The sequence below is a fragment of the Sceloporus occidentalis genome, unplaced genomic scaffold (assembly GCF_023333645.1).
Source record: "Sceloporus occidentalis isolate IW3139 unplaced genomic scaffold, rSceOcc1.0.p SCAF_43, whole genome shotgun sequence".
NCBI lineage: Eukaryota > Metazoa > Chordata > Lepidosauria > Squamata > Phrynosomatidae > Sceloporus > Sceloporus occidentalis.
This window is the reverse complement of record NW_028317023.1, coordinates 4,229,623-4,255,717: the sequence shown is the minus strand read 5'-3', so window position 1 is coordinate 4,255,717 and position 26,095 is coordinate 4,229,623. Positions and strand designations below refer to the sequence as shown.

The window sequence follows — 26,095 nt, the reverse complement described above, 5'->3', positions numbered from 1 at the left end:
GAAACAGTGGCTACAATTGTACAGGTTCACCAAAATTGGACAATGGAAGACTGGAAGAACGTTGCCTGCTTTGATGAGTCTCGATTCCAGCTTCGACATTCAGATGGCAGGGTTAGAATTTGGCGTAAACAACATGAAATCATGAATCCATCCTGCCTTGTTTCAATGGTTCAACTGGTGGTGGTGTAAGGGTGTGGGGGACATTTTGTTGGCAAATTTGTGACAGCCTACCCAAGTATTGTTGCTGACCATGTCCATCCCTTTATGACCACAGTGTACCCATCTTCTGATGGCTACTTCCAGCAGGATAATGAACCATGTCACAAATGTGTGGTCACTGTACTCCAATGGTCTCCGCAGTCACCAGATCTCAATCCAATAGAGCACCTTTGGGAGGTGGTGGAACGGGAGATTCACATCATGGATGTGCAGCCGACAAACCTGCAGCAACTACGTGATGCCATCAGGTCCATATGGGCCAAAATCTCTGAGGAGCGTTTCCAGCACCTTGTAGAAAGTATGCCACGAAGGATGAAGGCAGTTCTGAAGGCAAAAGGGGGTCCACCGCGGTACTAGCAAAGTGTACCTAATAAAGTGGCCAGTGAGTGTAATTCTACTAGATTTCATACCAGCTAAAAAAAACACTGACTAATTGAAATAAATACGTTATTAACTGATCATCTAATAATAACGTATTCATCAGAAATATTTACAATATGCAACTGATTAACCTAAAACTACAGTTAAAACTCATAAAATATTAAAAACTAAAATGATATAATACAACATCACTTACTGTGAGCAATCAGGATCAATATGATAATTTTTTGCCATTTATGTAATAGTTTGTGTACAATGCTGCACATTAGTTAAAGTCTAGTGACTTTATTAGGGGCATCTCCTAAATGCTACATTAATCAGATTTAGTGGGTGTAATGAGCATGTATATTGTCAATGCGGTGACGTTTTGTGAATTATGTTTTTTTCAGCGTGATGCTCTGTGTTATGTAGAATTATTGCTGATCGTTGCATTGTGTTCTTGGAAAGCACAGAGATCATAAGACAGATAGCAGCCCGGATCACGGGTCGTTACTTTGGTATCGGCAGTGAACGGGGCCGTGTGATCCTCTGTAATCTGGTTCTTTAACATGTTTCTGGTGTATGTAATCCATGCACCAGAAGTATAGCGGGCACAGAGTGATGTCATGACTGTATGAAGGTCTACCACGCTGTTCACTAGGTAGTAGATTTGGAGAATACGGAGATCACAATACAGATTTCATTACGCACCGCGAGCTATTGTCTTAAAGGATACCTTTGGCAACTACGCTTTTTCTCCCGTCTATTTAAGCAGAGCTCCTTTTTTATGTGCCCTCCTATGCCCCTGACGAAGCTGGCATATAAACTGTTGAAACGCGCATAGGTTTAGATGTGTGGCGCGGACATGCTCTGCTGATTAGAATTACTAATATTACATACCCTTAAAGAGGACATTGCTCCTGTGATTTTAGAACAGTGCTACCTGCTATGAAGCCCTGCTTGCTGATCACATTGTAATCAGCACAAACAGATCAGGAGGAGGAGGGGGGGGGGGTAATTTATCCCCCTTCCAAAAAAATAATAATACATAAAACAGTCGTGACATGACTGTAAATGAAATGTTGCTGAACATAAATCGGGTCATTGTTCAGCTATGGCACTTATAGAAGAGAATGTAAGTAATATTGCGAAACTGTGGGGTTTTTTTTCTATTTTTGTATATTTTTTTGTATTTATTATGATTAATAATTATTGGGTTTTATCAATTTCTATTATTTTGAAAGAATGCCCTACTTCTCCTGAACAAAATAATGAAGCCCATGAATCAGCTCAGCTTAATGGAGTGGGTTTAATTGGTGCAATTTTGTTATGTTGGGGTTAACACTAAGGGTATTTCATTGGGAGCCATTGGGTTGTGGGGGTGACTTCTCCGTTATTTCACAGCGACGGGGATAGTTGGGGATAATTGTTTTGGTACACTGGGTTTTGGTTTGGTTTTACTAATTTGATTCAAGTTCGTTTGTTAGGTTTCGCAGAACCTGGGGTGGTGTATGGGTGTCTCGCTATGCCCTTGCATCGGTTATTTGGTTAATTTGGTGGTGTAGGGGTGTCTCGCTATGCCCTTGCATTGGTTATTTGGTTAATTTGGTGGTGTAGGGGTGTCTCGGTATGCCCCTACATTGGTTATTCGGTGGTGTAGGGGTGTCTTGGTATGCCCCTACAGTGGTCAATTGGTTAATGTGGAGGCACCTGGTATTTGGTGGTGCCAATGTTATACGGTTAATATGCTTATAATGGGGGGGTCATTGTCATTTATGAAGGGGAAATATGTTATCTCTGTTTAATTGTGATGGTCTGTTTTGACAATGACCTTTAAATATTGTAAATGTTAATAAAGCTGTGGAAATTATATTTGCACTCAATAAAGGTGTGCGCGTCTTTTTGGGGGTAGATGTTGGGGTTGTGGGTACGGTCATCCTGGGGGCACATTCGACTAAGCGCCTGTCATGCATAATCTGTGCGGGTTCAACTAATAGGGCAATCATGCTTTAATAAAAATATTTTGGTCCTTTGGTTATGAAAACCCCCCTGGACTGAACGGAGTAATAATCTATGTGCCAGGTCACAAAGAGTCTTTTGTAATTTCACAGAGAAATATTATCTCTAAATTTAAAGGATATAGAGTAAGATGTCAAAAAACATTTCTCAACTAAAACCACACCGTAAAAACAATGCAAACTTGAACAACCATAAATTTGGAAAACTTCCTTATTCAAGTGGCAGTTTTAGGTTCAGAAAAGCTGGTTTCTGTTGCATTCTATCTCTGCTGCAGCAAAGCCCCATGGCTATACCGACCATCCGTCTCCACTTCAAAACTTATATCCACGCCAAGGACTAAGTGGTAACTGGGAGGTGGTCGTCTTCGCAATTGTAATTCATAAGCTGCTGCTCGGTTTCATTCAATCGTATTAAAGAGACTTTATAGTGGGTTATGGTGTTGTGAATGAATCTATGGGATGATAATGCTCAAGGCTATTTTTCCCATTCCACAATTTGGTCTAGAGTGGGCACCACTCGCAGAATATCTCTTACTGTGTTCTGAATCCATACATTACACTTCTGCGCTATGAATGCCATCTGCTTTCCTTCAGGTGAAAGACTTATCGCTGATCTGTAAAACAGTGAATAATTCCACACAGCGAGACCATGGCATATCTAAGCCTAAAACTCTAAGCTGATTCTAGACGGTGTATTCCTTCCACTATATACTAAATAAAAATAAACAGCAATATATCATCAGATTTAATCTTTACATTTAGAGACGCAGAGTCTTCCACTAGTAGCTTTTCTGCAACATGAAGTTACCAGATCATCCCCCGGTTTTCATGTTAATTTTACGCTTTGAAGTTGGGCTGCTATAAGCCGCTGCCGCTTTCTGCTCCGACATGACCGTGAATAAGTATCAAAATGTATTAAGTGCATGTTGGATTATAAATGTAAAACAAAATAAAGGCTCGACTGTGCACTGTATGCAGAGGACTACTCATTAATGATAAAATTAACTTCTCATATTTCGCTATGCATAGTGAATACCGCTCTGATAAATTGAAGCAAAAGGGCCAAATTCACCCCCTATATAATGCACAGTTTGGATTTAATGAAAACACTCTAAAAGGTACGTTCCTCACAGGGATCCTGAAAATACTATATCTGACAGTCTTTCACCCAACCGGGCACGACGGCTCAAGCAGTCAGCAGGAATATTGCCTGCATGGGCTCTAAGTACAGTTCCCCAAGTGACTAATTTTAATACATTGATAATAAAAATAGGGATAGTAGAAGTATTATTAAACACTCATCCACATCTATCAGACAAGCCAGAAGGCTTGTTTTTCCCCCAGAAATCTCATGGTGCTGCCACAAGGGATTCTGGGTAGGCGCAAGCAAATAAGGTCAACAATAAAAAAAAACCACACACGGCTTATTAGAAGTCTTCGAGGTGTTCCTTTAACCCCTTAAGGACCGGGCTCATTTTTCGTTTTGTACCCTGTGGGACCGAGGCTGTTTTGACACTTTTGTGGTGCTTGTGTTCAGCTGTAATTTTCTCCTCACCCATTTAGTGTACCCACATAAGTTATATATTGTTTTTTTCCGGACAAGATGGGCTTTCTTCAGATACCATTATTTTGATCGTATCATCTTATTTACTATAAAAGAAATTAAAAAAACATGGTGAAAAATTGAAAAAAAACACATTTTATGACTTTTATTTGAAAAATCTTTTACTCACCTAAAAAAGCAAGTAAAAAAACTAGCTAAATAGATTCTACTACTTGTCCTGAGTTTAGAAATACCCAATGTTTTTATGTTTTTTTGCAGGTTATAGGGCAATAAGTACAAGCAGCGTTTTATGATTTCCAAATCTTTTTTAACAAATCTGGTCATTCTGCCTCCATCTCCTCTTTGGAACATCTTTGAAGCCGGTTAACTCAATTTAACCCATTCAAACCATATATTTTTGAAAACTAGACACCCCAGGGTATTCCAAATGCTGTTATTTTAACCCTTTCCATGCACCAATTATAGAACTACACTTTGTCAAACTTTGTTTTCACACAAATTGTACTTTAGTTATAGATATACAGGTTCTGGTATATGTCACTGTCAAACAACACCCCAATGTGTGTTCAGGAACATCTCCTGAGTGCAGTGATACCCGACATGCATGGGTTTGTCGGGTTGTTTGAGATTTAAAATGCCACATTTGGGAAGTGCGCTTTTTTTCTCCATTTTGGTCAGTCTGTACCTATGCCCTATCTTTGAGCTCGGCCACTCCAATTCACCCCATCAGCCATTTTTTTTATATATTAGACACCCCTTGGGTATTTGAAGTGCCTTTATTTTAACTCTTTGTTGAGATTTTTGAGAAATTTTAGCACTTGCTCAAAATAATAAACTTTATTTTTTTATTTTAATTTTTTTAATACTTTTTTTTATATTTTTTTTTACACATTTTAATGGTACTGGATGGTTCATCAAGTGACATCACTGCATAATTATTTTTAAATGTTAGGACATTTTTTTTTTGGAATATTTTACTAATCACATAGTGATTAGAAAGCTGGGCTCCATTGACTTGCATGGTTGAGTGCAGTACCTGTATTCAACCTGCAAGTGGAGCCAGAGTTGAATCGTTGATCGCCTCCTAAACGCTCTTAAAACGGGCGTCCGCCGCCATACAATGTATGGCGGCTGTTGACGCCCCAGGGAGGGGCCAGACATGGCCCCCAATGCCGATCTCGGCGTTACTGAATGCCTCGACATCGAGGCATTACAGTAACGCCGTTTAAGCGAAGAAAGTGATCGTTGATCACTTTCTAAGCTTATTTAATTTTTTGACGGTTCAGGACCGTCAAAGGTCATTTAGTGACCTTCTTGTCATGACGGCCCTGAACCGGCAAAGGTCGCTAAGGGGTTAATGCCCCCTTTTATCCAGCAGTACACAGCTAAGTGATATTGTAAATGAAGGGGCCAGGAATGTTTTAAACCTGACTTTCACCGTAAAGGAATCCATTGACGTTTCTCTCTACAATGGCCTTTGGGTTGTGACAGAATTACACTCAGGATCTGACACATGCAGGCTTTAGGCATCCATGGGTTCTTCTGTTATCTTCGCAAACTACTAGTATGCATTTAAAGGTGCTGTCCCACTTATAGAGAAAGTTAACGTTAAGCATTCCTGTCATTTGATTCTTTGCAGTTAAGATTGGATCACACAAAAACAAAATCTACTTTTAGGGCAGTTCTTGGTCTCCTCCCCATGCATGTTTCACTCGCATTATTGTGTTAATGCCTACCACTTCTGCTGGGAAGCGCTTTCATTTATGTACCACCCTATGAGTAAAGTAAAAATGCCTTAACTTTAAACATCTGACCCTCTAGTTTTAGATCATGGCCTCTTGTTCTAACAGTTCTCCTCTCCTAAAATGAACATCCCTCTTGTTTTACTAGCAGTATAGCCTTTCTACTGATGAGACCAGTAGTAGTCTAAGCAGATTGCAGCATATAGTCTAAGCAGATTGCTATATTTAAATGAAAAGCCACAAAACTGTGAAAATATACTTTATTATAATAAAATGTATTTGCATTTGTAAACAATGAACATGTTGCAACACCAACGGGCGTCACTTAGTGTTTCCGAACACACTGGCTGTTCACCCAAACCCTCCAAACAATGTTGTATTTTATTATTTCGTGAAACATGCAAAATAAATTATATGGACACTAAAAGCGTCAAAATATTGGATCGGTGGTACAAAATGCTGGTCGCGTGTGCACACAGTAATGGCTCGGATGTTGGGAGAGGATATGTCAGCGACAGGGACAATGAAATTAAACACCCTCTGAGCTGCCACCTACATATCACAGCAACCCAACGATTCTGTTATCCCGTCACAAAAAATGTAGAACATTGTAAACAAGTAAAACGTTGAACCAGGTAAAAATAAGGCAAATGAATACTCTCTTCCAACATGCGCGCAACACAACAGAGCTGATGTAAGTTTCTGGGGGGAAGGGAAAGCGCTATTAAACTCATGCCAAATCTTATATACGTTGGCGCTTGTGGTCTCCCATTTCGTTTGGAACATACTGCACTTCCAAGAACGTGGCATAGGATCTGGGAGAATGTATAGTGCAAACATTCCTTGTCGTCCTAAAAGGCATAGTCACTGATCTAGTGCAAAAGTGACAAGCCAGGGGAACTACATTAGCTCGCGTTTGGGAAAAGCCAGGCTTTCCTAAAATCCCTTTTGGATCTCTCGGTTCCACCTTCTGCACTTGTTCTGTTTGCAGACACCATCCATTTACATTCATAGTTTCCTCTTGCTGTCACAGACATCAAGAAATTGTTCACAAACCATTTAACAATAAATACTATTTACAAATAGCAACACCGACCGACGTCGTAAGTTCCAGCAGAGGAATCGTGATGGACAGAACCGTATCTCTGCTCACACGTTTAGATATTGGATTATTGCTGGATATAGCAGGGGGAGGAAAAGTCAGATCTACACATTTTTTCCAGAAGACCCAAGCTTTTTAAAGAGCCTTCTCCCCTTCGAAAAGAAGCTCTTCTTTTTCTTGCCGGATATGACGCCTTGATGTGGATCGGACGTCGTGCAGACCAGTTTGAAGTCATCGGCTTGGTTGCAGATATAATCCTCTGGTGGCGAGTCTGGCTGGTCCATGGACACATCAAAGCTAAACTGTAGACGAGACAAGCCATCAAGTTACATAACTAATATGAAGCATAGCCACAAGAAATAAAGCAGATACTTTATAAACGACCAAGTCAAAAATGTAACATAACCATTGTGGTGTTTATCCATTTACAATTTTAGCGATAACAATTACTTTGCAAATCCACCAAACGTATTGACCAATAACACATTAATCAAAAGAATTGTAAATTCATGACGCTGGATGAATGCAAATAAAACCAAAGCAGTTTACTAGTTTCCCCCTCAAAGTGAAACATACCGAGTGCAATAACTTTTACCAACCACATCGACAAGCCATTTAGAAAAGTTAGAATTGACACCCAGTGACGGTTTCCTGCGATACATCCTCGTGATATACCAGATGCCAAAAGTCCGCCACATCACTCCTCACACTACACCGTTTAACCAGCGGCAACATTTTAATTCAATAAAAAAAAACGATTAGGCAAAACTAGGGTTTGCACAATCCTTTTCTTAAGAGATTAGATGAAAAAGCCCGTTCCTTACAGCGGAGCCGTTCTCTGACAGCATATAAGCCGACTGTGTTCATAAAGTACTGTGGGATCCTCATTTGACAGCGAGGATCCAACAGCACAACAGACTCTGTTATAGACAATCCTTTTAGCTTAACGTCCAATTACAATAACAGAATATGGTAACGTTTAGCGGTTTTCAGATGCCGAGGAAAAGATTACTTTAAAGAAGAGTTGAGGATTTCTAGAAGGGTTTTACTGGGTATAACTATTTCACCTACACACGGGAAAGGGAGGGAGTGCATCACGTCTACAGCTATGCTGGTGAGGCAAGGAGAGGAGTTCTCACTTACATGTCTGTCTGTCCCTTTCTATTAAATCTACCACTTGGTTCTTCTTTTCAACCTCTGTCGATATCCAGAGTGAAACACACAGGCACAGACAAAGAGATAACACAGATTACGGTATGACCAACATTTCCACACAAAGTCATTAAAGACAGTGCTCATTCTACAGATCAGATTTATTTGCCAAATCACCTTTTAGTTCATATTATTCAAGGATCTATCACACCACAGCGTAATCCCATAACTGCCAGTTACAGCTACATTCATACTTAGAATATTGTGACCTAGTCATTGACCCAATAATATAAAGTTGACAACATTCCAAAGCCCTTGATTGGTCTACTTTAAGGATAAACATTACGCACTGATAGAAATCAGAAGATTACCGATAAACTATTGGCAGACTAGCACACTTAAATTATGTCAAAAAGTAAAAAAAAAAAAAAAAAAAGACTCGTCTTAGTTGAAACTAAGTTTGCTGAGAACAGTCATCTTTGCTTTTTTTTTGTTAATCAGAGGATGATGTACAGTTACTCAAACATAAAATAGTATTCTGTGAGGACTTCTTGTGATCTGAAACTTACAGACTAGAATGCAAGGACCCCCCCCCCCCCTTTATGGAAGCCTATTGTTCAGTATAGAAAATGCCGCAGATTTCGTTACGTCACATCGAGCCGTGCCGAGATGCCTCGCTCTAGCCATTTCTAACACCCCGTCACTGTAGCCATTAAGGGCCCAGTTACTATTTTGTCTTTGGGCGACTAATGATACTCTGAATCCATTTTGATAAACTATATCTGGGTGCTATTATACTATCTGAAAAGAGGGGTAGGAATCTATATCCCACCAGATTTCTTATATCCGGTTTTAAAAATCACATAACCCAGAGGCTACATTTGGTGGCATGACCTTGTAATTGCCCAAAGGTGGCTGCAGGTGGACAGCTTGCGAGACATTTTGGCACTCCATTTACTGTAAACCCAGAAATGGCATTCTCTCGGGTACTCTCACAGCAAAAACGTGGAAAACATGGCAAGCTCCTTTGATCTTGGAATCCTACCCAGCAGTTAGAGATGTACCCACACTCGCTCCCAAACTCTGCCACATTATAATATTTGGCAGGAGTGGTCCCTGCAGACGGAATTATCTAATCCAACCTCCCTCTTCTCCTTCTTAACCCTGCTTTATGTTTTTAGTGGTTCACAAAACAAACGCCTGAAGGATTTCCGTCTTCTTGTAACCCTTAGCGACCAGACACCTAATATCTTTTGATGATATTACTTGGAATTCTTCAGCTGCTCCTTGATGGCTAAATCTGTGAGATATTCTTACATTGTTGTACAAACTAAACTTTACTAAATAACACCTATTCTACAAATACAATTATCTCATTACATCTATTTTATTTATCAGTATTTTTTTTTATTTTTGCTACCAAAACAGCAAAAATAAAACGAAACAAGAAAAAATGTACACGCGCTCATGTAAAAAAATGCCCATCCAATATACAGCACATGCTGCTTTGTGAGATCAGTGTGAAGATTTGTAGGAAAATTAATTGGTAAAACAGACAGACTGAGTTTGCACCCTTAGTGTTCTTCGGTTAAATCTATGCTGTATTTAATGGATTTTTTATGAAGTGGCGTTATGTATGAAATGGTTTCAGGCTTGCGAATTCTATAGCACTTATTGTTTTTCTAGACTGAAATTAGGGCATGGAGTGTACAAGGTGCTGACATATGAAATCTACTGAAAAGGTGAGAAGCACGCTATGGCGTACATCTACATCGGCATCTGCCACACACAAAGCACTGACATGAGATCCCGGTCACCAATTTATTTAATATGTCAGAAACAGGTGATGACAGTGTGATATCTGATAAAGATGCATACTGAGAAGCTAGAAACAAACCACTGGTTACGTGTGGGTCCTCACCTTCATTTCTCCGGTTACATGGACTGGCTCTTGTGATCTTGCTTTCTCTGCCTCTGTGTGGGAAGCCTCCAAGAAATTAGATGGTACGAGTCCTCTTTGTCCATTTAGCTCCCCCTAATGAAACAGGAATCACGATTGATGTAGATTTATAAGCAATATCATATCCATGCTTTAAAAGAGTCACCAGCATGCTTTAATTATTCCGTTTAACTTAAAGTTACCAGATTTGATCTATGAGAAGGGAATATGTATAGGATTTCCCACTAACTCAACATTAAGCACCTCTTAAATTGTTAAATCATCTCATGACGTCCCGGAGACATCTGTCTGAAATCACTAAATACATTGATAAATATATTATATATATATATTGCAGAGAGGAAAGAGACTATAAATGACTCCATTGAACATGGCACGAATTTCTGCATTCATCATGTTACCTATTCAATATCTATACATCAGTGAAATACCGCTTTATAACATGATTACCCTCCAGTAACGGTTTGTATCATCTAGCAGAATATCAAGCTTGTTCCTGAAGACATACATGCATACACAGCTACTCAACATCCAGTATGTGACCTCTTAGAGTCAAACTACAATATATTAGATACGATATTCAATTTTCTGCATATGAAATGAGCATAAATTAAACACTGGCATTTGTTTTTATACTTTGTTCAGAGTTTATTCTCTGAAATGGGAGTTTGCAGGAGGGTTGCAGTCTTCATTCTCTGATGTCACTTACGGCCTCGAGCCATGAAGGCTCTCTGATACCGTTACGCATTACACGGGATAAACCAAGCGCATCTTGCATGAAAAGCTCGCTGAGGTTGGCCTTCTATAATACATTGTGAAGTTCAGGGAGTAGAGACACCCTCTTTGGAGCGACTTGACTACCAAAAAGTTGTGTTGGGCACTTAAGTTAGTGCTTTTCTTGTGCTAGTAATAAGGCCAGTTTCAGTCAGGATTAAGTCAATGACAATGGGGAAATGTAGCCGCACCTCTGAATGTGTACCAACCTGGCACTGCCGCCTCGATAACCTAAGAAGAATCGTCTACTACTACTCTGATTTACTCTATTCACCAGGTTAAAAGTATGATCTTTAACCCCTTCGAGACAAAGGCTGATTTTACTTTTTGTACCCTTTGTGACAATGGCCTTTTTAACATTTCTGCGCTGCTTGTGTTTAGCTGTAATTTTCTTCTTTCCCGTTTACTGAACCCACACACATTAGATATTGTTTTTTTCAGGACAAGAAGGGCTTTCTTTAGATGACATTGTTTTGATTGTATCATATTATTTACTATTAAAAAAATTATAAAATATGGTGAAAAATTTAGAAAAAAATGACTGTTTCTAACTTTTAGTTGAAAAATCTTTTACTCATCTATAAAAGGTAATGAAAAAACCTGCTAAATAGATTCTACTATTTGTCCTGAGTTTAGAAATACCCAATGTTTTTATGTTTTTTTGCTTTTTTCTACCCATTATGGGGCAATAAGTACAGGTAGCGTTTTGCTATTTCAAAGCCATTTTTTCCAAATCTGGTAATTCTTCCCCCCATGTGCCATTTCGGGTATCTTTGAACCCGGCCAATGCAATTTACCCCATCAAGTCATATATTTTTGAAAACTAGACAGCCCAGGGTATTCCAAATGCTAGTATTTTAACTCTTTCCATGCACCATATCTACCACCAGTCTTTGTCAAACTTTATGGTAGTCATTTTTTTGCATTTGTTTTGTCATACACATTTTACTTCAGGTATGAATTAAAATGTTCTAGTTTATGTCACTATCACAAAACACCCCAATATGTGTTCAGCAACATCTCCTGAGCGCAGCGATACCCCACATGAATGATTTTGCCTGGCTGTTTGGGGGCAAAAGGGCCACATTTGGGGCATGCGCATTTTTCAATGTTGAACTTTGGCATTTGGGGATCCACTGCCCATGCCCTATTTGGTACATCTTTGAGCCGGGCCATTTCAGTGTGCCCAATAAACCCATATATTTTTGAAAACTAGACACCCCAGGGTATTTCAAATGCTAGTATTTTAACTCTTTCCATGCACCATATCTACCACCAGTCTTTGTCAAACTTTGTGGTAGTCATTTTTTTGCATTTGGTTTTCCACACACATTTTAATTCAGGTATGAATTAAAATGTTCTCGTATATGTCACTATCACAAAACACCCCAATATGTGTTCAGCAACATCTCCTGAGTACAGCGATACCTCACATGAATGATTTTGCCTGGCTGTTTTGGGGCAAAAGGGCCACATTTGGGGCATGCGCTTTTTTCAATGTTGAACTTTGGCATTTGGGATCCACTGCCCATGCCCTATTTGGTACATCTTTGAGCCGGGCCATTTCAGTGTGCCCAACAAAACCATATATTTTTCAAAACTAGACACCACAGGGTATTTTAAATGCTGGTATTTTAACTCTTTGCATGCACATATTTTACCACCAGCATTTTTTCAAAGTTTGCAGTAATATTTTTGTGTGTGTATTTTTCCCACACACACCTACTTTATGTATGAATTTACAGCTCCTGGTATATGCCGCTGTCACACGACACCCCATAATGTGTTCAGCAACATCTCCTGAGTGCAGTGATACCCCACATGCATGGGTGTGTCATTTTTTGGGGGAACTAAAAGGCCACATTTGGTACGTGTGCATTTTTCTAATTGGAAATTAGATGTGTGGCCATCCTTCCCCCCGTGTTAATTGGGACGTTGTTGAACCTGGCCCATTCAATTTACCCCATCAAATCATACATTTTTTAAAAGTAGACACCCCACGGGCATTTAATATGCCAGTATTTTAACTCTTTCCATGCGAGAATTGTTTTAAGCTAATATGCTAATTTTAGGACTTGCTCACAAAAATATATTTTTTATATATATATATATATTTTTTTTATTTTTTTTAAAAAAAAAATTTAACATTTTTTTTCAACTTGGAGGTTCCCCTGATAGTGACATCAGTGGGAAATGATTTTTACATTTTACTGTTTTTTTACTATTTTTTTCTAATTATTATTAATTTTATTTTATTTTTTAATTTATTTTTACTAATCACACTGTGATTAGAAAGCTGGGCTCCATTGACTTGCATGGTGAATGCAGTACCTGTATTCAACCTGCAAGTGGAGCCAAAGTTCTCTAGATGGTCTGGACTATCTAGCGAACTTTTAAAATTTGTGGTTCCTGTTACAGGACGGCGGCCATCTTCCTTGATGGCGAAGATTGCCGGCAGCTGCGGCTGTGACCGCTCTCCGGAGCGGTCACAGCCCATCAAAAGGTTAGTGTTTGGTGTCGCTGGATGCCTCCTGATCGAGGCATTCCAGCGACACCATTTAAGTTTAGGAAGCGATCGTCGATCGCCTCCTAAACGCTTTTAAAACGGGCGTCCGCCGCCATACAAAGTATGGCGGATGTTGACGCCCCGTGGAGGGGCCAGAGATGGCCCCTTCGTGCCGATCGCGGCGTTGCTGAATGCCTCGAGGTCGAGGCATTCAGCAACGCTTTTTGGGTGCAGAAAGCGATAGTAGATCGCTTTCTGCACCCGTTTAAAGACGTGCCGGTCCTGGCACGTCAATTGTCGTAAAGCACATGCTTTTCCGTGCCGTGCCAGGACCGGCAATTGTCATTAAGGGGTTAACAGACATCCAGACACACAGCCCCTTACAGAGCATGAGTTGTGTTTTCATTGGGACATTCTGATAACACAGGCGATGCTGATTTATCTATAAAAGGTTCATGGTTATTTCACAGCCCATTAAATAAATCACATCATAACGCTTACAATGTTTGATGCAACTTACATAATAAAAGCCATCTTCATCCATTTGTCCGTAAACAGTGATGACATCACCGGCATTGAAACTCAGCTCTGCCTGATGGGAGCGAGACAATAAGATGTATTCAAAATTACAACAATGAAACAATAAAAATGAGGTATGAATGTTATCAGTTTTGCACCCAGGAGACAGATTCTTATCACCTCATATAAACAATAATACATACTGATAAGCAGGGACTAAAGAGGAATACCTCAACATCCATGTTTGGAGAACTCTCTTTAGGGTTGTAATCAAATATGGCCACCATTGGTCTGGCACTGCTGAAATCACACTTGTCGATCCTTCTCTTTTCTGCAAATAGGATAAAAAATCCGGTATTGTTGAGACCACACGATTTTTGTGTGTGATATTCCAAAAGACAAATAGACACAGACAGGCACAGACAGCTCACTTGGTGTATGGAGCAAAGGACAAATGTCTGGATTTCAGGACACATGCAATCAAATTTGTTTCACGACACAGATCATAGAACCCAAAATGATTACTTCTTCATAACCTAGAGCTACGAACACACATGAGAGATGGAAAAATCACCTGGTGTATTTTGTTCATCCACAGCAGCAGCAGTCAGTTGCACTGGAAATATGAAACGAAACAATTTGTTGTGTTGAAAATATAGTAACTTACTAAATCAGAGGTTTGAGAGAGCAAGATCCGATCGAAGCTACCGACATCATTAAGTGCCAGTGTAATTAAGGTTCCCGTATCAGCCGTGTCTCCCTGAACACGTCCAAAACGCCAATAAAGTGCTTTCCCAGATTTAATTAAATCAGTTGTCATCCAGGAACAAAAATGGCTGCTATGGCAACCATACATACAGCACACCTGCCTTTCTCCTATTAAACAGTGAAATCTTACCTGCGAATATCCTTTCTTGTCACGTCCCGGTAGCGGACATTAGGAGATTGCTCTGCCTATCCAGGTAGGGTAGGAAATAAAAACCCCGGAACGTCCCCTTCCATTCAGTGAATGCACAAGACAGAATACACCATATTTATCAGGGAGGGCAACCTACCGGGAAGTGACAAGGAAAATAAATTCTCTAGCAAGAATTGACAGTTTCTATGTCGCTCCCGGTAGCAGATATAACAAAGCTACTGCATGGGCTAGGAAGCCCCAGCTTGCAGCACTCTTTACCAAATTTGGGATCTTCGGTCTGCAATACTTGTTATGTCACCTAGGGCTGCAACAACTAATCGATAAAAGCGATAATGAAAATCATTGCCAACGAATTTCATTATCGATTAGTTGAATCGATTTTTATCGATAATAAAATTAGGATTTTTCGTTTTTTTTTTTATAATCCGTTTTACTGACTCACAGCAGCAGTTCCTACTTACAGTTCCTCCCTGCAGTCACTGCCAATTGGCCCGCCCACTTCCTTGTTCCAGTCCCTTCCTGCAGTCACTGCCGATTGGCTGCAAGGAGGGACAGGGAGAAAGGGGCGGGGCCAATCGACAGTGACTGCAGGGAGAAATAAAGTGGCGGGGCCAATCGGTGCCTATTGGCCCCGCCCGTTTCCTATAGCGTCCACATGGCTCACAAACTCATCTAACTGGTGGTAAAATATTTGGGCTGCTTAAAGTTAAGGGCAGTTCTAGTTAGTGGGGTGTTTAGGGTTAATTGTGATTGATGGGGTCTTTAGGGTTAATTTAGTGGCAGTTGTGGTTGATGGGGTCTTTATGCACAAATAGGGGTACAAAAGGACCACTATATCTTCAAAGAATTGAAGGTAAGGCTTCAAAGTCGATAGTGTTTTAATCTTGTTCACCGATGCCACGACTGTCTTTAAGGTAAGCAGCTTCAGGGAGAATTCTTCTAAAGGTTCGAAGGGATCATTCGTGAGACTGCACAGAACTTAACAGAAATCCAAAGTAGGCACCAAGGTTCTCTTGAAAGGTCAGATATAAGAGACGGCCAGTAAAAACGTTTGACTGAAGGATGTAAGTACCAACGTTTGTTTAGAAAGGCACTTAAAGCAGTGATGTGCAACCTCACAGTATCCGGCGAAAGTCCCTCACAGAAGCACAGCTGTACAAAGGCCAGGATCTGGTCGACAGATATCTTCTGCCTGAATGAACACCAAGAGCTGATCTTGCTGTAAAGCAGGTTTCTAACCTTCTTCCCACTCTGCATCATGGTGTCAGCAAGTTCTTCGGAGAGAGAGAGCTGGCCTGATTAATCTCTCCCCTTAAAAGCCAGGCCGTCAACTTCAAATATACCGGATTTGAATGAAGTATCTGTATTTGCCACAGCATGTCTGGCATGACTTCCAATGTTATAGGTTTTGTCACTGACTCAACTCTGGGTACCAAATCCTGTTGCTATCTGGATCACCACCAGGCACCTCTCTTCGGATCTTCCTCAGGACCTTGGCTATAAGGGGTAGAGGAGGAAGAACATAGCCCCATCCTGAAGCACTGCATGCCCTGTTCTAGTCTATTTCCTTGTAGCCACCACGCCTGAGTAAAATACTACTTCAGGAAGTACAACCTTCATCTTTAACTGACCGGTCCCAAACCACCAGGATAAACCCCACTGGAGATGCTTCATGTGCAGAAGTGCCCAGGGTAGCCCCTGTCTGGAAGTAGTCACCAGTCCTAGCTGCCTTAACCTGCACATGTGACTTCTTAAAACAGACGAGGAGAGTCTGGTCTATCTCACAGAGAACCTTTCTTCCAGAAGACAAGATCCTGAGGTTGTGACCATTAGGAACCCCAGAGAAGACACTGTTACGGAGGCGAGGGCAGAAAAATACACTCAAGGGAAAGCGAGGCTCCAGGGTTTTAATCTCCTGCCCTATTTGGATAGGCGTAGCCATCTCCTAATGTCTACTACTGGAGTGACATGGAAAATATGGATCTCTTTTAAACAAAAGCAGTAAGCTCACAAAACAGTTGCTTAAAGCTTACATGTAATTTATTTGCATCACTTATTACATTTTCCTTTTAAACAGACAAGAAACATAGTGATCTCAATATATTCATCTTTGAAATGATTCTATTAAAAAAACAAACAAAAAAAACAGCTTAAAAGAAGTTTGTGGCCAACATTAACACACCTGGTTTGACTCAGTACATACATTTTCCCAATAACATTGGCTAATCCTATCCATGCCAGTATTGCTGAGATGCTTTAATGGTACTGCTTGTGAACAGTCAGAGTATTTTGTGACTAAAGTAATAGATGAAGACATAAAACTGCACATAAAGCACACAAATAATAAAAATAAAATACATAGCAGAAGTGAACAACAGACCTTTCTTTGAGCGCCTGGGTTTTGGAGGCGGGAGGCGGCCAGAAGGACAAGGACAAGGAGAAGGAAGAGGAGAAGAAGGAGGAGAGAAAGCTCTGATCTCTACAAGACATCCAAGTAATAATAAGTAGCAGCACACAGAACAAAGGGCGTTAAAAGCATATGCAGAGCTTCTTTAGATGAGCATGACAAATACATTCCAATGAATGCATGCACCCTCAAGTGACATGTAATCATTTAAAAGCCTGTTAGCCCGATTTTATGCAGTGTTTCAATACTTTCACGCTATGCAATTAATGTATGCACAGCAGACACGAGGTTAGCAGTGAAAGTATTTTTTACCTGTTGTAGAAAGTCACATTTTCTTCCTTGATATGAAACCTTGATAACAGAGTTCTGTTCTTGTTCATATAGCATGCTAAGATGGGATTCATGCCCTGGCACATGTTCACCTATTCCAAAATCTCGCTGCCGCTACCGACAGCAGCGCATAGCTTAAAAATAACAACTTAGACATTAAAATCAACACAAATAATTTTCAGACGGGTACCAGAGTCTGTATGATCAAAGTTTTACTTTAGCTCACTTTTCATTGAGCAAGGACTGGAGTAAGAGGCAAATCATGTTTCATGGATCGGAATGAAATTTAGAAAAGTATGCACTGCAAAACACCATTTAAGGCCCGTGGATGTAATATTACGTCCTGTGTTTCACATGACCGAGAGATTTTCCTTTTAACAGCTCTCAGAGCCTCACTCAGAACAGATGACATGTGTGAGTAACTGCCAGTAGTTGTTCATGGAGGTGACTGACCCTGGTTATATTTACAATCATTATGCAAACCGCATACACTAAATTCAGCCTAGAAAGTAGGATGTTGTCTCCCCCCTCCTCCCATCCCTACAGACATTTAGCCCGGCCAAACCTTGTAACTGGTTTTGGCCAGTAAAAGATAGTGGAGGTTGGGATCCTTTTGCATTGTTAATCCCTTTACTGCCCCTGTTGTCTCTGGGATGCAGATTAAGGGGGTGGTTTGTATCTTGTTTTATGTTAATGTGTGTTTTGCTGGATATATCCAGCCAGTCTGTGTCTAAAATAAATCAGTTCTTGTTGTACCTAAAGACTAGTCTTGCCTGGTTAATTGCACCAGCACCCTATTTCTGCAGCGTTAACCTCCTTGTGTTTAAGCTGTAAACGGTAGCCCTATCTTCCTATCACCTTAAGCACTTTCAAACAAAGCAATAGCTTGCCTCACAATCTTTGTTACCTATTGCAGATGCCGCTGTATGTCTACAATTGAAACAGCCTCGTTATCTATAATACGTCCACACCTTTTTCTGAAGAATACCACAGTAGGTTGGGAAGTATACTTGGTTCCCTTTTCTTAATGTCCGGTTGCATACTGCTTAATGTGCTTGAATTAAGCAGTATGCAACCCGGACATTTCTATGTAGTTTTATAAGCAGGTGTTTCTTTTGATATTAGGACACTCCAGCCATCAAACCTACTTTATGCACATGGTAGCTGACAGGTCCCATTAAATCCATGTGTGGTCCCTGCTGCAAATGTATGGGAGAATTCCCATGTGCATTTGCCCCACTGTCCAACTCTACAGCATGCAGGAGATGTGAACGGGTGAACAGATCTGCAGACATTTAGTATATAGACCCGCACAGCCCTGTACAATGCGTAAAACGGGACATAAGTAGAGCGTAACACAATAATTTGACTTACAGAAACAAGAGTAGATAGAGGAGGGCCCTGCTCAAATGAGCTTACAATCTAGAGAGAAAGACGACAGCGGCAGCCCTGGAGAATTCTTTCAAGCATGCACAAGAACTAAAAATCAGAGCACGGGACAGACAGAGATCATCGGATGAGCGGAGAGATGAGTAGGAGTGTAGGTTGAGATGAGTGAGGAGATGTAAGCAGAGGAACCACTATGAAGAGCTACGAGAGTCAGGATTTTGAAATGAATCCTGAAGCGTCAAGGCAGCCAGTGAAGAGGCTGACAGAGGAGAGCTGTTAGTAAACCGATGGGTGAGGAGGGTACGTCTGGTGGCAGCGTTCATGGTGGGTTGTAGAGGGGCAAGACGGGTATGAGGGAGACCGGCTAAGACAGGGTTAAAATAGTCAAAACAGGAGATACTGAGGACATGGACAAGAGCCTTAGCAGCATCTTGTTAGGTAGGGAGAAATGTGGGCAAAGAATTTTTTTAAATAGAATGGATGTGAAGGAAAGGTTGGAACTAAGGGTGACACCAAAGAAGCGAGCGTAATGTGACGGGACATGCCTAGAAGGTGCTCCCATTGATTTTTCATAGTGAGCGGTTTCCTGACACCGATTAACTGCTTTGAGCGGCCATTCAATGCCAAGAATAGTGGGACCTCAGCCCTGGAGCAAATTTTCTCCTCCGCGCCTTCTGTCTCAGGTAAGTGCTTTCTATATATTTTTTTTTGTTTTATTTGCATTTATTTTTTTAATGAATGTAGCATTTTTACCTACTTTTTCATATTTAAAATATTTAGTCAACTAGCCTACTGATTTTATTAGCGCTCTAATTTTCATGTTAGTCCTTAAAGGGGCGTTCCAGCCATCACATGCACCTTTAAATGTTTGTTGTGTCCATATGCATTCGCCCAAGACAGCTTCGTGAAACGTTCAGGGTAGGAACATATTGACAAAGTACTTCAATATGCATTCTTATAAAATGGGGTTGTCAGTGACATTAAACTATCCCTTTAATCACCCAGAAAGACATTCTGGCGGATAAAAGTCTATGAAGGAACAAACTTCATTAGCATCCCTAGAATCAGCTCAGGTTAAGCAGGTAAGGTCATGAGAAAATATCCAACAACTGATAATGGCAGCGTCCAGGTCTGCAGATAAAGGACGTTTATTTGAATAAAATGAGATAAAGGCATGCTTTTGTTAATGCTAACCTACATTAGTGTATACAGCATTGGATGTTATGCTCCAGGGAAAAAAAAATATTTTCTGTGGGACTTCCCCTTTAAAAGAAATCAACCAGAATGCACAGTACAGAAAATGATACAAAGGGATAAAAACGGAAAAAATAAGCTCACCCATGTCATTGGATAAGGACTTGAAGCTCCCTTGTCGCACCAGCTCTAGTTTCATGTCTTCATTCTGGACGTGTAACTCGGACACCATGTTACACGGGATGTATCCGGATTTCCCGGCGTATTCCCCCCAATAAAATCCATCTGCATCCTTATCTCCAAACACCTGAAATATCACAATAACTGTCGCTGTAGCACTTTGTTGTGTTCATGGGTTTGTTTATTTGGAGCACTAGGCAGAATGTACATGTGGAGGTAGCATGCAGATTATGTCAGACACCTTAGGGAGCAGTATAACACAATTATATTAAAAATATAAATTCCAATGACGCTTTTCACAATTATTATTAATATTATGCAGGACTATAAAACTTTGAAACTGCCAAAAGAAAAATGAACAGGCCAGTGACATTACACACAGCGTAAGTAGGGTGAGTGAGCACTAACATTTGTGAAATATTCCTTTTTGGGCTGCATGGCTCTCTACTTCGGGGTATTTGTTTAGACCTAGCACCAATTAAAGGGACACTCCAGACATATATGGGGGTATGCAGAATCCCCCCATATACAAATGCCACTGTTGGCAGGGGTCTATTGATTTCAATGGGAGTGCTTTCCTGTCACTGGATTGGCTGCTCCAGGAAGAACATTTTTATTATTTAAAAAAAACAAAAAACCTGAGCACATGTAAGACAAGAAGGGAATGAATGCCCTGCTTTTGTGAGCTGGCAATCTGGCCTACAGTTAACTTAACCGCCTGTCTTATGCCCTCCAAACAAGTAAAATTCAGCTCTTGATTGTTTGTATCCATTTGTAGAAAGGTACCAAAGTGTAGTTAAGTGCATTAGGGATATTTGAAAGGTCTTCAATAATAAAAGTTAAGTGCACCTTTCCGATATTTGTTTACTATTTAGCATTAGTATTAACATCCTCCACTCAAGCAGTAACACACATTTATATGTATTTTATTTACAATACCTGTAAAATTTGTCCTTCTTTGAACGGAAGCTCTTCTTCGTACGCATCAGGATTAGGTGACATCGTCTCGGGATCGTAGTCAAAACGGGCAACAAATATTCGCACGGTTTCCAGATCCTGGTGTTTTGAAGAGCTTTCGTCTTCCTGCGGGCTGCTCGTCCGACAAAATTCTGGTGAGGCACAACGGCCAGCTGCTACAGAAGAACAGAGACATTTCATTGGGATGAAAAATATCATGATGCACATGGCAATACACAGCAGCCAACATATATGTTTTAAACTTATATATGAAAGTAAAAGAGGACCTGATTCTTTGTCTGGAGGCAGTTGACTAGATCGGTTTTTCTTCACAGAAGCAGGTACTTCAGTAAGACCAGTTTGCGATGATCTCGAGTTGCCATTCCAGTCGTCCTAGAACAGTGTGAAGAGTGTTAGCATACCTGTCGCATGTACCGTTATTGTGAATTTATAGCCAAGCAAGCACAATATATTGCATACTGTAACTAAACATGTGCCAGGGTGCTGGGTTCATATGCAGTATTCCTCCATCATAATTTACATATAATCACTCGCAGTGTGCGCAATACACACACAATATGTTTTCACGGCAATTAAAGTGAAGAAATTAAGCTAATGTCAAATATATAAGCAGAATAAATTCATTTAAAAACATCAAAAAGAAACAAAACTCCTCCTACTTTTGCCGTTTATAACGAGAGTATTACGTGGGACGTATGTATATAGTGCTAGAAATTGTATGGTCTAGATAAATTATGGCAGGCGGGACACTGCATGTGAAGTCGCACCGGCACAGATTACAATGCACTCGATGGAAAAGCTGTGAATGAGTAGCAGTGCAAGCTCTCCATTCCTCCATATTTCCAGCTGCCAGGTTTCTCAGGGATGAATCGCTCAGACCACGTATACAGCAGACAAAGGGAAGACAGCGGTAACACGGCTACAGCCACTACAAACCGCATCTAAAGTCGAGATGTGGAGGCAAGCAGCCCGTCACACTCTTATATCCACTATGAAATTAGATATCACCTTTCCATGACAGTCCAAATGAGCTGTCCGTACAGCGTTATTGCTCAACAGCTTATCATCTGGCCAGCTGTCACGCTTGGTTCTTTGACAATCGCCCCCATGGAGTAGAGGAATGCTTTCACGGCTATATTCTCCGGCATTTGTTTGTACTTTAAATTGTCTTTTCAGCTCCTTCCTCCTCCTCATATGCTTGGTTGGCTCAGGTTGACTAGGACCATCACTCCACCTATCTTGGTCTGCTTGAGAACATTCTTCCCAATAGTTAGTTTTGGTTTGAGATACATTAAGTGCTGAAAACGGAGGCTCTTCTTCATCTTCTGTATCGTACTCAATGTCAATTTCTAAATGTCTAGAATTGCGAGGACCGGATGGTTTTGTTTTACGCTTCAAGGACCCGATTTGGGGTTTGCCTTTACAGCTTTTGTGATTGTTCTGAGGAGTTTCTCTAATATTACTAACCGTTCCATGGTCCTTCAAACTATAGCATTTGGAACCATAGGGTGCAGTCTGAATGGGATTTGTAGCCAAACGGCTGCAGTGTTCCCGGGCGTCATTCACTCGCCTTTTGTTTGACTCAGTGCCATGGTAAGCTCTTTCATTTAGCGTTGAGCTTTTCCTCGAATTCAATGCTGAACTTCCCAAAACAGCTGGCTTCAGGCTGTTTAGCTGTGGCTGAGTAACAGGATCTTTTGTTTTTAGATACCAGTCCTCGTCAAGCAAAACACAATCTTCCTCAACACGTTTGGTGGTGGTGTTTCTCACAAGGTTTTCTCTTCGGGGTATGTCTGTACACAGGTTTTCACTGCTTTCAGCGACTGGCTTCTTCAAAAAAATCTTGGGAGACTTTTTCAACTGGTGGCTCTGTGTCTCCACACCCAAACCAGTTTGGTTCTTGGTGGCCATTGTGGGTGTGAAGTTCTCCTCCTCCTCCTCATCTTCTTCTTCAGTCACTTCAGGGATGATAAACAGCTTCTTGCTGCAATGTTTCTGAAGAGGCAGATCCAACATCCTCTCAAGAAATTCCTCATCACTGTCCGTCTCACATGAGTCCAACTTCAGGTATTTTCCAAGGAATGAAAGTGAACCGGAGGAGGTGGTGGAACATAAAGGTAGTGAGTACAGCATAAAAAAACGTGCCATATAGTCATTGCTGCGACAGTTTTGAAACTACTTGATAACCATAACAAACAGAAACAAGTCCCACAGATTATTTTAGCTAAGTGTTAAACATGAATAGAGGGATTTACTACTTACAGGGTTCACTACGGCACAAGCCACACAACTTGACCTACAATAGTGGTGAGCTACTCTTTACAGGAGAAAGCTACATATAAGTCAGGGGGTACCATAAGGATTAAACCAAGGAATGAATGGAAGGAAATTCTCACAACGAGACAATTGTGCACAAGATTCCAATGTGCATTTGGTGAAAGCTGAATTCTTTTTGTTGGTCTATTTTGTACTGCATATCAGGATAACTATGAAGGTGTTATAATATATATATTAGAATGCCCACATTGCCATACTTGCCGTTTTCGAAATAAGTCGATATGAGATATCTGGAAAATATATATACAAGACTCACCTTCCCCAAGCCATCACCACCAGTGCTCACTCCAGCCTCTCCCCACTTTTTGACAAAGGCAATAGCATTAGGATTATCTTCATCCTGCTCCTCTTCTTCCTCTTCTTCTAGGATATCAGAGAGGTTAGAGCTACGGCTGTGATCTATATGGGTCACCACGGCATGTGCTTCAGGCAACGATAGATATTCTTCCTGATTGGCCACAGAATACACAAAAATACAATGCGTTAAAGCATTTGTGTTCACAATACGTTTAAACAGAGGTGAAACGGATGCACCACCAAAATCGTACAATCAAAAACTGAAAATAGGTGGGCAACTATGTGAGGTATGATTCATCAGCATTGAATCTAAAACAAATAACCAGCATCATGTGATTTAACTATAATATGCTCATAACACACAGTGCTAAAATACAAGCATCGTTTGAGTTGAGAAATGGTTACTAGCCTTATAATGGTTTGGCATTTTGGTCCCCAATCTTGTAATAATGTGATGTTTTTTTAATGAAGCAAAGTAAGTTAAATGTGTGTGAGAAAATATTAAATTCAGCATTTAAATTTGGCCACAAAGTCTTGGGGGAAAAGTCATCACCACATAGGCGCAGCTTCTTGGAGAGGTGCCTCATTCCATGAGCAGGGTCACCTCACTTTCTTTTTGTTAATGCAGAGTGACGTTGCCCCATCCTTAAGGGCAGGAGTTGGTGCAAATAGGAAAGAAAATACTATCTACACAGAGACGTCCAGGTTCTTCCCGATTATCTACAAAAGTCACTTGAACAGTAAAGGGAATTTCTATGCATCTAAATCAGATTTTAACTAGTAGGATAGACTCAGAAAAACATACATATATCAAGTCAGCTATGTTACACAAACAAAACCATTAAGACTTTTACTAGAACGGACCTCAACTTCTTTGATACAATTAGTCCCATCTGATTGAGCGGCCTTTACTTTTTCTTCTAAGAAGTCTTCAATGGATACCCCTCGATATCCCACGCTGCGTCTTGGGTCTTCTGCCTCTTCGGACATTGCTGTCTCGGAACTCGAGCAGTCTTCTTTGGCAGCTGCTTTGCACTCTTCTATCCCTGCTTCCTTGTTCCATGCGTGACCCGGATCTAGACTTGGCGACTGAACATTGAGCGGAGATTCTTTGGTGTCTGAAGTTTTTCCCTAAAATGGGAGATTCAGTCATAAGTGATAAAAACATAAAACCGGCAGATATTTTCTTGCTCACTGATTATTTAACTTTTCATATTACATGATAAAGGAATTTAAAAACTGTGCAACAAGGACTAATGACTTTGAAAAGTAATGTATGACGTATAATGACATACACATTGTACTTACAATACTCTCTTTCTCAAGGCTGTTTCCTCTCTCTTGTGATTGGTTGCTGGGTATTTTTGTAGAGCTGTCAGTGGGCCACCTGGGCCAGGCTAGAATAGGAAGGCTTGTAGGGATACGATTGCTTTCTGTATGCGGTACAATCACAGGGGGATTTTCCGTTGCTGCTTGTTGTGGAACTAGTGTCTCTGATGGTTCAGGGCTAGAAGAAACTTGGCAACAGGCCACAGAAGCACAAGGCGGTGAATGTAGGAGTTGGGATGATATCCGAACTGGCAAAAAGTCTAGGGCTTCACCTCTACTGCAACTTGTATGGATGGAAAAACTGGCTTTGGAACTGGTGGCTGGTGGCGTAGGTAGAGAGCAGGGGGAAGACGAAGTCAGAGGCGTGGAAGAAACTTTCTCGGGACTAGAATCCAGAAGCTGCCCTGATGCTGGCTCGCACATAAGGCTGGAGTTATGTAATGGGGAGGAATAGTTGGGAACCTTCAACAAGGCAGCAGGGATCTGAGCTGGCACAGAGTCCACGGATTCTCCACTAGGAGACATAGTTCTTACAGATATTTCCCGCGAAACCTGGAGCAGTTGCAGATGCGACATGCCTACCAGAACACTGCCCGCCGTAGGGGATGTTACTTCAAGAACCTAAAACAAAAAAGTTACAACCTTTGTAGCATACAATCCGGATTTTACCTAAAACTTCCACTCATAAGCCAACAGAGCGTAAAAACATTTTTAAATATGGTTCAAGCAGTTACAATACATTAAATAACCTTTAGAATGTAGTTGATATGTAATTATATGTTTGACCAAAAGGTCTACAGCATGGTTCCATGAATGGTG

General features: G+C 40.7%; 1 protein-coding gene across 1 annotated transcript in view; it reads right to left on the bottom strand.

The window, feature by feature from the left end:
- Window positions 1-1,003: 1,003 nt before the first annotated feature.
- LOC149289729 (peripheral-type benzodiazepine receptor-associated protein 1-like) overlaps window positions 1,004-26,095 on the bottom strand; it is a 51,457-nt gene continuing 26,365 nt past the window's right edge. Inside the window, exons 20-31 of the mRNA XM_089490248.1 lie at window positions 25,256-25,897; window positions 24,860-25,078; window positions 23,907-24,098; window positions 22,322-23,488; window positions 21,580-21,685; window positions 21,275-21,468; window positions 20,283-20,462; window positions 14,147-14,242; window positions 13,918-13,989; window positions 10,079-10,192; window positions 7,187-7,307; window positions 1,004-1,236 (exon numbers count right to left, since the gene is read on the bottom strand). Coding sequence (XP_089346374.1) covers window positions 1,004-1,236; window positions 7,187-7,307; window positions 10,079-10,192; window positions 13,918-13,989; window positions 14,147-14,242; window positions 20,283-20,462; window positions 21,275-21,468; window positions 21,580-21,685; window positions 22,322-23,488; window positions 23,907-24,098; window positions 24,860-25,078; window positions 25,256-25,897 — 3,336 coding nt within the window. The remainder of the gene's footprint in view (window positions 1,237-7,186; window positions 7,308-10,078; window positions 10,193-13,917; window positions 13,990-14,146; window positions 14,243-20,282; window positions 20,463-21,274; window positions 21,469-21,579; window positions 21,686-22,321; window positions 23,489-23,906; window positions 24,099-24,859; window positions 25,079-25,255; window positions 25,898-26,095) is intronic.